The 13489-nt window shown below is 48.1% G+C and overlaps 1 protein-coding gene across 4 annotated transcripts in view; it reads right to left on the bottom strand.

Moving 5' to 3' along the window:
• The window catches only part of SZT2 (SZT2 subunit of KICSTOR complex), a 140664-nt gene that overhangs the window by 102093 nt on the left and 25082 nt on the right, over positions 1-13489 (bottom strand). For all 4 annotated transcript variants that reach the window (XM_083157531.1, XM_083157532.1, XM_083157533.1 and 1 more), the window contains 12 exons: positions 11506-11644; positions 11271-11377; positions 10986-11196; positions 9466-9636; positions 8977-9202; positions 7152-7281; positions 6919-7061; positions 4708-4860; positions 4494-4608; positions 3894-4099; positions 3333-3563; positions 22-100 (listed from right to left, as the gene is read on the bottom strand). In XM_083157531.1, coding sequence (XP_083013657.1) covers positions 22-100; positions 3333-3563; positions 3894-4099; positions 4494-4608; positions 4708-4860; positions 6919-7061; positions 7152-7281; positions 8977-9202; positions 9466-9636; positions 10986-11196; positions 11271-11377; positions 11506-11644 — 1911 coding nt within the window. The remainder of the gene's footprint in view (positions 1-21; positions 101-3332; positions 3564-3893; positions 4100-4493; positions 4609-4707; positions 4861-6918; positions 7062-7151; positions 7282-8976; positions 9203-9465; positions 9637-10985; positions 11197-11270; positions 11378-11505; positions 11645-13489) is intronic.

Below are 13489 nucleotides of genomic sequence, written 5' to 3'. Positions count from 1 at the left end.
GATAAGGGAAGGTTCTCTCACCTGAATGGGGACCTCCAAGACCATGTTAATGATGCCTTCACCACTAGAAGCAAAGTGGAAGCCTTCGGAGAGTCGGATCCTGGTAGCACAAAACAACATGGGCCGGCATTAAACATGATCACTGCTGGCTCGTAGTGAAACGCGCATCATATACAGTAAGCAATACGTAGAAACGCATAAGGGGGTGATGCGAGTTGAAGTCCACTGCAGTGCATACAGTATATTCAAGTGCGTACAATGCAGGGTTGTACACGATTCAACGGCGGGGCGGTGTTGACCTGCTTGCTGAATCAGGCACATAGTGTACAGCAGTGTTTTTCAACCACTGTGCCGTGGCGCACTAGTGTGCCTTGAGCTGTTCCCAAGTGTGCCTCCAGATCTAGCGATGCCCAAACCAGCTTACAGCCACCACCAGTTCAAATGTTATTTACTGGTCTCTTCTTTTCATTTAAAGAGCCAATGTATTTTATTTGTGTTACCTGTGGGGACCAGTGTGATTGTTTTTTATATGGGGGCAATAGGTTTGTTTTTTTCCTGTGGGGGCCAATGTGTTTTGCCATGTGGGGATCTCATGGTGTGCCTTGGCAATTTTTAAATCTTATTTAGTGTGCCGCAAGGTAAAAAGGTTGAAAATCACTGGTGTACAGTATATGTCTTGTCCTTCTATACTTATCTCTACATTTATGCAACAAATAAAACACTGGCTGCCACTTAACCCTTTGAGTGCCAAGGGAATTTGTCAAAATAGGTGTGAAAATTGCCAAGCAAACCTTTTATTTATTTTTTTATAAACCCCTTCAGTGCCAACATTGCTGTGAGCGATCCTAAAAATATCCTCTAAAAATGCCAGCGCCGCCCACAGCGACTGTTCTTTTATTGGGTGCAATATTGAACTAACCTTCATGAATTGACTCGGCTGCATCTGAATTTATTTATACTAAGAGAACAGTCGCTATGGGCGGCGCTGGCATTTTTAGCGGATATTTTGAGGATCGCTAACAGCAACAATGGCACTCAAAGCGTTAAAGTGTATTCTTGCGGTGTAGGGCACTGGCTATCAATAGCCTTTTATTATTACTCATTGTACATCGTGTATTTGTTTTTCTGTTCAAGAACCAGATATTGACCTTTTATTCAGAGAGTGGTTTGTTTTTTACTGAAGCAGAACTTTGTGGCATCGCATCAGACTCTCTGACTGCCTGAAGAAGCTGGACTGGCGTCGTAAAATACTCATAACTCCACGACAATTAACTTGTTATTTTAAAATAGCCCGGTACATTCCCTCCACTCTGATCATAAATAAACGGTTGTTTCGACTTTTATCCTCAGGTTTTATATAGCTCACTTTGGGGCAGATGTATTAAGCCTGGAGAAGAGATGAACTGAAGATACAGATGGAGAGGCTCCTGGTGACAGAATCGTCATGAGCCGCCCCCCCCCCCCCCCCCCCCGCGCGCGCCAGCAGCCGGAGTCCCACAAAATAGGGCGCACGCACATGAGACGCTCATGTTCCCCATTCTGTGGGAATTCCCGCAGCCGGCTACCCACTCTCTCCCGCTCCCTGCCTCTATCCCTGAAGCGGAGATGGGCAGGGAAGCACCCGGTCCCTGCGGCCTTTCAGAGTAGCACCACGCCTTCCCCCGCCAACGCTATGGATATGTCGCGCTGGCAGGCTGGTTCCATCTGTAAAGTGGAGATAAAGATAAAGCACCAGCCAATGAACTGTGTTTGAAAATGACAGTTGGGAGTTGATTGGCTGGTGCGTTATCTCCTTTTACCTTATCTCTTCTTTATCTCCAGTTTATGGGCCAGATGTATCAAGCGATATCAAGAGTGATAAACAACCAGCTCCTACCTGTTATTTTTCAAACCCAGGGCGGGATTCTCTAATATCCGCGCCCCCCCGTCCGCCGCACAATGACGGCTACCGCTGACATAATTATCGCATATGCTCTAACATATGCGATAATTATGGAAAAGGACAGCTCTTGTGTTAAGAGCTGTCCTTTTCGGTGAGCCGGCGATGCGCACCGGGTCCCGGCGTCCCCCTCCATCCCTTACACAGGTTATGTGCTGCTGCGCCGGGCTCTCCTCCTCCTCTCTGCACCCAGAAGAGGAGTTACAGTGCAGGGAGGAGGAGGTCACAGGCCCGGACACAGGTGAGGGGGGTTCGGCAAGGGGCCGTGCAGGGCAGTGGGGGTCCAGCTGTTGCTGACGATGCCCCTCGTCGCGGTAACCCGGTGCGGGGTCTTTAGAGCATCCCACAATGTGGAAAAAACCCGATAACTGCATTTTTAGTTTTAAGAATGCCGTCCACAGTCTGTAACATGACAGTTAGGAGCTGATTGGCTGGCTGTTTATCACTCTCTCCATTTTATCACTTTTTGAAGATTGGTAGCCCTATCTCTTCTCCAGGCTTAATACACCTGCCCCAATATAGGAGAAAGGTATTTGTCCTTTTGAGCATCACAAGTTCAAGGTAGTCATAAAGTCGGCATTCATAACGTTGACATCACATTGTTGATAGTGTCAAAATGTTGACATGTGCAGAATGACAACATGTTTACAATGTCGACATTCTGTAGAAACCAAGAGATTGGGCTGCAGGAAGGTTTGTGTGAGGTTATGGAAGGGGAAGGTTAGGCACTGGGGAAGGGCTAGGGTTAGGCTACTGGAGAGGAGGTAAGGGTTAGGAACTAGGGGGAGGGTTTGGGTTAGGCACTAGGAGGAGGGCTAGGGAAGGGTAGGTTAGGCACTATGGGGGGAGGGTTGGAGATTAGGATTAGCAGAAGTTGCGCAGGATCCATTAGAAGTGATACTGACATCACCTCTGGACCAGATGCACCAGTCACCTCTAGGGATGTTTTGTTGACATTCTAATCATGTCAACATTTGTTGATTTTTAGAAATCACCCACACTAGTCACAGACAAACACTTGACTCACAAATGACTCACTCCATGGGAACCAGGGGTATTACACTTAATGGATTTACAATGTCCTACAAACCATCTCTAGTGGATTTTAAAATAAACTCTAGAAGGCTAACATACTATCCCTTTAAACAGAGGCATGCATGAATTACACAGGTTCTGGGGCTGGCTGACTTCCTGTCTGCCTTCCCCCTGGACTTAATCAGCCACGGAACCTGAGTAATCCATGAGCGACCCGGTTTAAAGGGCTGGTATGATAAACCTATCTAGAAGCGTTCCTATCAGCACTAGAAATTACTAATACATCACATTAGAGAGGTGATACAGGAATAATAGAGAGATACTGATTATATTATGTTCAGGAAGGATGGCAACATACTCTGTAAGAGTGGAGAGGATCTGCGCCATTGCCATGATGGGTACGGTGGCCGTCAGACTTGACTGCACAGACCAGATCCACCTCTGATGGTAGAAGTAGCGGGAGAGGGAAGCCAGCGTGGAGGAGGCCGAGCGGTTGGTAATGGGGGGTCCGGGTACAGATGTGTGCTGTGCCAGGCTCTCCAGGTTCAGGATAAATGGGGTTCTGTAATCCAGAGGCAGCTTATCATACCTAAGAGGAAGCAGAGGTATTCAGTGACTTGCAGATCTGTAAGTGACCCAAAGGCTCTCATGAAACCTACAGTACTACCTCGGGAACAAGGTAGATGGCTCATATTAATTCCCAACACACAATGACGTTATATACAGAAATAATTCAGAAGTGGAACCCTTCAGCGTGCGCAGTAGCAAAAACTTGGTGACGTGTGGCTTTGCCAATCGTAAAATATGTGGACAAGCAGAAGCAAAACTTAAAGATGACAGAAAATACTTTTTCATAGTGCCCCAGGATTCCAAAAAAAAGTTCGGGAACCACTGCCCCAGGCTCGCGCTCTGCACTCACTTGATGAGCAGCTTCTCCAGCGGTTTGTGCAGTAAGACCAGGCAACAGCGGTCCGAGAAGGCGGGCGGTGGCACCTGTGGTGGGGGGGACTTGGAGGGGGAGCTAATGCCAAACATCTTCCTCTTCACCCGGGGTGTGGTCTCTTTGCTTTGCACCCTCTGTGGGAAGCGCAGCTGAAGAATCCGGTCCCTCAGCTCCTCCACAATCTGTGAGGATATAATTACAGTAATGATTGATTACAGGTCGATTCTATTCATCCTGTCCAATACAGAATACATGAAGGATGTATTACAGTCTGTGCTGGCCTGAGGTGTGGGATCCCGATAAACTGGGGCAAAGAGACAAGGAACCAAAGTGTTGTCAGTTTAAATTCTGCTTTTTTAGGAGTTCAATGGTTACCACAAAACATCAAGTATGCCCCCCCCCCCCCCCCCAAAACCCCCTCCAGCAGATGGACCGCCTATGGTTGGGAGATGTTTTACTCCCTGGTGGTTATCCAGGAAAACCCCTATTTCAGAACCAGGAGAGAATTGCCTGCTGATTTTCTGGAGCTCAGGACCGCAAGAAACCAAAAATTCTGGAACTTCGTACAATCATTACCTGGTTTCTGCAGTTTGCGGGAGTCCCCAGGGGAAATCCCAGCCGGAGGACCATGCAGGGGGCTTTCCAGATTATCCGCACTACGCAGAATGAGGCGGGGGTCTGACTGACATCGCTGTGAAAGCAGAGGAGGGGAGTAATAATACGATAATTATACACAGTCAGACGATGACAGGTCACTTTATCAGACCCCTCTAATACAAAGGTTTCTTACCCCAACATTAACTTGACGTATGAATAACTCTCCACCAGCACAAAGCTGCTCCAGTCTCGCAACAGGGAGGTGAGGGCAGTGTGGGAGATACGACACAGGACCGTGCTGTAGCGCCCGTTGTTTCCCGGGGTATGGAGGTGCTTAGGCACAGGCCTGGAAGGTTAATGTACAATAGAGGAGAGGAAATCATATACTGTAACCTCCTGGTTCCTAGGTCTCATAGCAACTGATATACAGCAGATTAGCCAGATGCCCAGCAAATCCATATATTTCTGTGTTGGACACACTAGATCAGAGGTGGCCAAATTTGTCCACAAGATCTACCAACAGTTCATGTGTCTCAGACAACCTGTGGATCTATAGTAGGTATGCAGCATGTTTGAAAATGTGACAGTTAGTAATGACTACAGCTGTGCACCAGCTAGGTGATCTGGGGAACGTGACAGTTAGTAATGACTACAGCTGTGCACCAGCTAGGTGACTGGGAAATGTGACAGTTAGTAATGACTACAGCTGTGCACCAGCTAGGTGACTGGGAAATGTGACAGTTAGTAATGACTACAGCTGTGCACCAGCTAGGTGACTGGGAAATGTGACAGTTAGTAATGACTACAGCTGTGCACCAGCTAGGTGACTGGGAAATGTGACAGTTAGTAATGACTACAGCTGTGCACCAGCTAGGTGATCTGGGGAATGTGACAGTTAGTAATGACTACAGCTGTGCACCAGCTAGGTGATCTGGGGAATGTGACAGTTAGTAATGACTACAGCTGTGCACCAGCTAGGTGACTGGGAAATGTGACAGTTAGTAATGACTAGAGCTGTGCACCAGGCTGGGGTGATTTGGGGAATGTGACAGTAATGACTACAGCTGTGCACCAGCTAGGTGACTGGGAAATGTGACAGTTAGTAATGACTACACCTGTGCACCAGCTGGGGTGATTTGGGGAATGTGACAGCAAGGACTACAGCTGTGCACCAGCTAAGGGATTTGGGAAATGTGACAGTTAGTAATGACTACAGCTGTGCACCAGCTAGGTGACTGGGAAATGTGACAGTTAGTAATGACTACAGCTGTGCACCAGCTAGGTGACTGGGAAATGTGACAGTTAGTAATGACTACAGCTGTGCACCAGCTAGGTGACTGGGAAATGTGACAGTTAGTAATGACTACAGCTGTGCACCAGGCTGGGGTGATTTGGGGAATGTGACAGTAATGACTACAGCTGTGCACCAGCTAGGTGACTGGGAAATGTGACAGTTAGTAATGACTACACCTGTGCACCAGCTGGGGTGATTTGGGGAATGTGACAGCAAGGACTACAGCTGTGCACCAGCTAAGGGATTTGGGAAATGTGACAGTTAGTAATGAGTACAGCTGTGCACCAGCTAGGTGACTGGGAAATGTGACAGTTAGTAATGACTACAGCTGTGCACCAGCTAGGTGACTGGGAAATGTGACAGTTAGTAATGACTACAGCTGTGCACCAGGCTGGGGTGATTTGGGGAATGTGACAGTAATGACTACAGCTGTGCACCAGCTAGGTGACTGGGAAATGTGACAGTTAGTAATGACTACACCTGTGCACCAGCTGGGGTGATTTGGGGAATGTGACAGCAAGGACTACAGCTGTGCACCAGCTAAGGGATTTGGGAAATGTGACAGTTAGTAATGACTACAGCTGTGCACCAGCTAAGGGATTTGGGAAATGTGACAGTTAGTAATGACTACAGCTGTGCACCAGCTAAGGGATTTGGGAAATGTGACAGTTAGTAATGACTGCAAATAAAGACTAAGTCGTACACAGATATACAAGTGCTGCATATCAAATATTCAGTGTAATCTCGTGAAGCGGTTTTTGAATCATAGTGATTAAGATGCACATTTGCGCAGAACAGACACTCAGGGCAGAGTAGTATAGAAACAGGAATATACTTGAGCAGGAGATAAGAATAGGTGCTATTTACTGTTATGCACCAGACCCAATAAAAGCTGGATCTGTTAATGACTACAATATCAGTTATGATCGGACCCATGTTGGCATGGATTTGGCATAACTCCTAGCTTGGAACAGCTGATTCCACTCTACAACGTTCTGCTAACACGGAGGAACCGCCACACAGAGACACTACAATAGGTGAGGGTAGCCTCACAACAATAATCAAACAGATGACACAAGATCTGGCATCTGTCCTGTCCATCATACTAACATGTCGTGTTCCAGGAGTAACACAAGGCGGTGCACGTGCAGCCAGCGTTGCCAGACGTTCGCATCCATTGAAAGAATCGGTTTCCAGTATGAAGCAAACTGGGAATGGCTTGAGTCAGAGTCACTGTGCTGCAGCGACAACACCTGTGGGAGGTGAGAAGATACAGTTGTGGCCATCACACTAATAGGACATGCTGCAGAACTTCCGGTATGTCCACACAAGGAGAGACTTACCGGGGTTGTGGATCCAGGTGGGATATAAAAGAGGGGCACCCCGTTCTTGGTGCTCTCTGGGATTTTGTAATGCTCGGGCACCGTGTCAAATGACTTCAGGTGTACCAACATCTGATCGGTCTGACTGATGCTGCAAGACAGGAGCCGCTATCAGATAACATTAAACCCTTATCAGACGTCAGGCTGTAAATGACCGTTTATGAGCGTCTCATGTAGCAACAATCTAGAAATCTCATACTTTTAGCCAGGCTTATTTGGTACAGGGAATTTATGATCACATTTATCTTAAGTTTCGTTTGACCACATTTTTAGGAACTCTGGAACCTCAGCCTGTGCCAGAACAATGTAAAAAAATAGGAAAAGTGTTTATAAGTGTGTTCTCATATTCTTTTGTGCTTGTATGGTGTGAAGGGCCGAGGCTGGGTATCGTGGAGGCCCCTGGCGTTTGATGGTGTAGAGGACCTGGGCGGTGCAGAGGCCCTGGGGACGGCAGCGTAGAGATGACCGGAGATGGGCAGCGTAGACATGCCTGGGGAAGGGCAGCGTAGACATGCCCGAGGAAGGGCAGCGTAGACATGCCCGAGGAAGGGCAGCATAGAGATGCCCGGGGAAAGGCAGCGTAGAAACCATGAGGATGGGCAGTTTAGAGGCCACGGCGATGGGCAGCGTAGAGGTCCAGGGGATGGATGGTGTAAAGGACCTTGGGCAGTGTGGGGGCCCTGGAGACGGGAAGTGTAGAGACGCCCAGGAAAGGGCAGCGTAGAGGCCATGGGGATGGGTGGTGTAAAGGACATTTGGAAGTGTAGGGTCCGGGGGATGGGCAGTGTAAGGTCCCGGGGGATGGGCAGTGTAGGGTCTTAGGGTTGGATGGTTTAGGGTCCTGGGGGATGGGCAGTGTAGGGCCTTGGGTTTGGATGGTGTAGGGTCCTGGGGGATGGGCAGTGTAGGGCCTTGGGTTTGGATGGTGTAGGGTCTTGGGGGATGGGCAGTGTAGGGCCTTTGGGTTGGGTAGTGTATAGAGCAATGTAGGCTCCTGAGGGAAGGGCAGTGTAGGGTTCCGGGGGATGGGCAGTGTAGGGCCTTGGGGTTGGGTGGTGTATAGAGCAATGTAGGGTCCCGAGGGATGGGCAGTGTAGGGTCCCGGGGGATGGGCAGTATAGAGCCTTCGGGTTGGGTGGCATATAGAGCAGTGTAGGGTCCAGAGGGATGGGCAGTGTAGGGTCTTAGGGTTGGATGGTGTAGGGTCCTGGGGGGATGGGCAGTGTAGGGCCTTTGGTTTGGATGGTGTAGGGTCCTGGGGGATGGGCAGTGTAGGGCCTTGGGTTTGGATGGTGTAGGGTCCTGGGGGATGGGCAGTGTAGGGCCTTGGGGTTGGGTAGTGTATAGAGCAATGTAGGCTCCCGAGGGAAGGGCAGTGTAGGGTTCCGGGGGGAAGGGCAGTGTAGGGCCTTGGGGTTGGGTGGTGTACAGAGCAATGTAGGGTCCCGAGGGATGGGCAGTGTAGGGTCCCGGGGGATGGGCAGTATAGAGCCTTCGGGTTGGGTGGCATATAGAACAGTGTAGGGTCCCGAGGGATGAGCAGTGTAGGGCCTTGGGGGGGGGGGGTGCATAGAGCAGTGCAAGGCAGTCCTCACTTTAAAAATATCTGCTAGGAAACATATCCCTTTACAGTTTATATCTATTGAAATATACATAACAAGTACTTCAATCTTATGAAAAAATAAATGTCATGAAAGACCACTAGTGCTATACTGGCACCGAGCCTGCTAAGCAAGGTGTTGGGAATGCGATATGACAGTGGGGATGTGGCAGTAGGTAGAGTTACCTCTGGAGGGTGTACCAGAATCGCCGTATGACGCTGGTCCTGTAAATGCTGGTGATGGGTTTCTTCAGAGTGCAGCTGATATCATGCAGTATATCATAGCTCCCTTCCATTACCACCTCCACCCTGGTGCTACGCTTGGCGGGATCCAGTGGCCACGCCGCCATTGCCAGGTACTCAACGCGCATGTTATGCTTCCAAAGCAGAACCAGTTTTACCTCCAGCAAACCTTCGAGAAGATAAACGCATCAGTAAATAACCAATATGATACCTGATAAGTAGGTCACCTCCTAATACTAAATAGGACAGAGTGACCCATGATTGATATTACATTACACAATACAGTAGTGGTTTATTGTCGTTTGCATTCAGCTAGTGGATTCCACTAAGCGGTGACTTGCAGCCCATGGTTCCCCTCTAACCAATGAGATCTGAGACTATGTGTTACTGCGAAAGCTGATTGGCTGTGGGCCCGGCAAACCAGATTGTCACCTTTTGTAATGCGGATCTCCCGAATGCTGTAGCCTTCTCGGAGCCTTACGGATACCACGCTGACAATGTCAGCATGCAGCTCCTTCTCCGCGTGCTTCCTCCGCCGTGTGGCCAGTGCCGGGTTACTGCTTGCCGACACCAGGTGCTCATTGAACAGTTTGTGCTGGGAGCCTGACAACACAGAGCAGGATATATACAGTGAAGCTGGAAACTGGCCTTATTATTACTGTATATAAAACTCATTGACACTGAATGGAAATTCCTTAAGAGAAAAGAACGTAGCCAGGAGAATGAATGAAAACACGAGACTTCAAGATGTATTTGGCTATATACTGTCATTTAACGGACCTACAAAATCATACTCCTCAGTAAGGGCAATTATATTCTCAGGGGGATGCAGTCAAAATCCCGACGGTGAAAATCCCGACAGGGTCAAAATCCCGAAAGGGTGAAATTTCCGAATGGGTCAAAATACCGACAAGGACAAAATCCCGACATATAGAATGTACAGGTGAAACAGTCTACATGACTTTCGGTCGACAGGTGCGAGGTCGACATGTTTTTTTTTTTACTGTTTTTTGAACCGACATGTGCCGACAGGCGGTATTTCATGCCCTACCATCCACTACGGCGTGGTGGGAGAATAAAATAGTGTGCCGAGCGCAGCGAGGCACCGTGCCCGAAGCATGGCGAGTGAAGCGAGCGATGCGAGGGGCTGCTGTTCACTTGCAACTGTGTCCATGTCGACCGTGTCGACATTCGGGTAAAAAAACAGTGAAAAAACCCATGTCGACCACGCACCTGTCGATCGAAAGTCATGTAGACTGTTTCACCTGTACATTCTATATGTAGGGATTTTGACCCTGTCGGGATTTTAAATGTCGGGATTTTGACCATGTTGGGATTTTAAATGTCGGGATTTTGTCCTTGTCGGTATTTTGACCCATTCGGGATTTTGTCCCTGTCGGGATTTTCACACCGAATCCTTCCATGGGACTCTGATTATGGGCAGCAGTGTGGGGTCACTGAATCACATAAGGTCATAGAATCGACTCAATTAAGGTTGACATACATTGGGTCGACTACTGAAGGTTGACAGGGCTTATGTCGACACCTTAAAAAGTTCGACAAGCTTCGGGCACGGTGCCTTGCCGTGCTGAGCACAGGATTATATGGTAGGGTGTGAAATACCACCTGTCGACACAGTGGGGTCAAGAAAGAAAAAAGTTATGGTTTACAAGGGATTTTATTTCACTTGCCTCTGGCAGGCTAAGCAAAATCCATGAAAATAGCCCAATTTTGGGCCAAAAATTTAGATTTTTCAAACGAAAAAAGAGAGGCTTAACTGAAACATTGGTAAAATATGGTAAAAATGTCCGTTTTCCTCACCCTATGATTTTATCGGTGCTAGTTGAATAATTGATGGTAAATTATGCAATAAACTGACTTGGACAATGCGTGTACTCTGTCGGGCTAATAAATAAGTCTACTGACACCACCAGACTCTGCCCTGCTCTCACCACAGTAATACTCTGGATTCAGCGCCTCCCCCGTGCGCAGGAAGGAATACAGCAAGAACGCTTTGTGATAAACATTCATGTCCGCCTGTCCGCTCTCTGGTTCGGGACAGGAAGAGAGGTAGGATCCCAAGGTCGCCATGGCAATGAACTTCATCAGCTCTACGTTCGGGATGTAACCGAAGCTGCAGTCATAGGAGTACACACCACCAACCTGTAACGAGAAGGATGACATTAAGGTGGCGCTACAGTTCTCCCGTAATCCATAACCGCAGCCCGTGTCTGTACCTGAACAAAAGAGCAGGCAATGGTTCCACTGCGCAGCTGGTTCAACAAAGTCTCGCAGACCGCCACGTCTGGGACGCTGGTGACCCCGTCCGTGATCACAATGATTCCTAAGGGGTAAAAAATTTAATTGCGCCTTATAAATAAGCTCCGATAACCAGGAATGTCCCTTTACATTGAGCATTGTGTAATTCAGCCTTGAGAGGCCGTTTTCCAACCAAACGACAGGACCACTCACCCGCACTGGAGTTGGCAGGTAGCAGCTGTAAGGCAAGGATGCCCTGCCGAATCATACTAACTAACCCGATGTCCGCCGTCACCATGGAAACACCCATCTTTTTGCCCGATTGTTGATTTCCGTATTGAGGTAAGCAGTCCTGAAATGAGTGGAACAATAAAGGGACAATGTAATACAGCATACCTGCTCCTTGTTCGAGTTCTACTAGAAACTGACGGCCCACAAGCTGGGGGTTACCCATGTTTGGCCTCATAATGAGGATCCATGGGCTCCGAAGGCCTTGGAACAATTATGCTAGTGGACCTGAAATCCCAAACACTGCTCCGCCTCATACAATTGATACGGGGACCTGTGTTTGCTTGTCATAAGTATGGACACATAAGTGCCGATTCTAAGCCGGACGCAAAGCCGATGTTAGGGAGTTTATCCTACTGGGTGGTTGGGTGACCACCTCAATCCTTTTTATTCCGGACACATGTTAATTACACAGGTTCTGTGGCCGTTTAATGGTGAAATGGAGTCTTGAAGACAGCCAGCCACAGAACCTGTGTAATTAATATGTGTCCGGAATTAAAGGGACGAGGTGGTAACCCTACTGGGTTGCATCACACTGTGTGTAGCGATTGAGGCGCGCAGTGTGTGAAGTGTATTGGAAATGCAGAGGGCGTGGCAGTAACTGGGAGGTGGTTATTCAGATGTTAAGAGATGGTCCATCTTATGGGCGTGTTACGGCAGTGTTGTGGGCGTGCCGCATAAACTGGATGACAACTCAGATGCCTAGTGCTTGCAGTGGAGGACGTATTCTGATGGTGAATCTGCAGCTAGCGTGGGAAGTGATGCAAGTCTCAAAGCTGCAACCGATGGCTGTATCTAAAGATGTAAAAGTAGGGTTACTTCTGAGCATACACAAAGTATGTTCAGTGACATGGGCATACGCCAGGTAAGGAGACAGCATCAGCATAAAGTCATAAATGGGCAGATGCTCGTGACTACATTCCAGCGGCCATCTCTGAGTTAGGTGCTCAAGTTCTTCGGACTACAGACGCGTGAAATAGGCCGGATGTTCAATAAAAGAGGATGTGGATCGTTTGCCTTAATGTGCCTTTAGGGTTGTAATGTAACAGAATCTATTATATGTCTAGTGTCCGTGTGTCTAGGAAACACTGCCATCTGTTGGCAGGGAGTGAAACTACATCTCTTTCTCTCTCACACATGCACAAACACAGAAGGTAGCAGACTAGCTTTTGAAGCTTTTGCTTTGAGCGGGCGTTCTAGTATAAAGTATATCACCCCACCACCACATACAGATGTGTCCAGGTACATCAAGCCTCATTTCACAGTCCTAGGCGCACCATGCCATGGCGCGACTCAGAAGCACGGGCGTCATATTTGTGACTTTTTCTGTTAAAGAGCACCATTTGAGAAAATAGAACACACAAGCAGCTTCTGCTGATTAAAAGGATAGGCGGCATGAACTGCACCTGTATACGAAATTCTATGTTCTGCTTTTTTCCAGGAAAACACTGTAACATTCCATTTCTTATGAAGATACAGCAGCAGTCACACACTGAATACCAGCATGCCACATATATTAATCAGCAGACGCTGCTTGTGCATCCTATTCACTCCGCTTTTGCAATGAACAGAAAAAGTTGATGACATGATTATATGTACAGAAACTGGCACTACTGGGGACATGATATGTAACTGGCACTACTGGGGACATGATATGTAACTGGCACTACTGGGGACACCTGGAACTGGCACTACTGGGGACATAATATGTAACTGGCACTACTGGGGAATGATATGTAACTGGCACTACTGGGGAATGATATGTAACTGGCACTACTGGGGACATGATATGTAACTGGCACTACTGGGGACATGATATGTAACTGGCACTACTGGGGACATGATATGTAACTGGCACTACTGGGGACATGATATGTAACTGGCACTACTGGGGACATGATATGTAACT

The sequence above is a fragment of the Crinia signifera genome, chromosome 8 (assembly GCF_055691185.1).
Source record: "Crinia signifera chromosome 8, ASM5569118v1, whole genome shotgun sequence".
Classification (NCBI taxonomy): Eukaryota; Metazoa; Chordata; class Amphibia; order Anura; family Myobatrachidae; genus Crinia; species Crinia signifera.
Note: the sequence above shows the minus strand (reverse complement) of the source record. Positions and strands in the feature narration are given on the sequence as shown.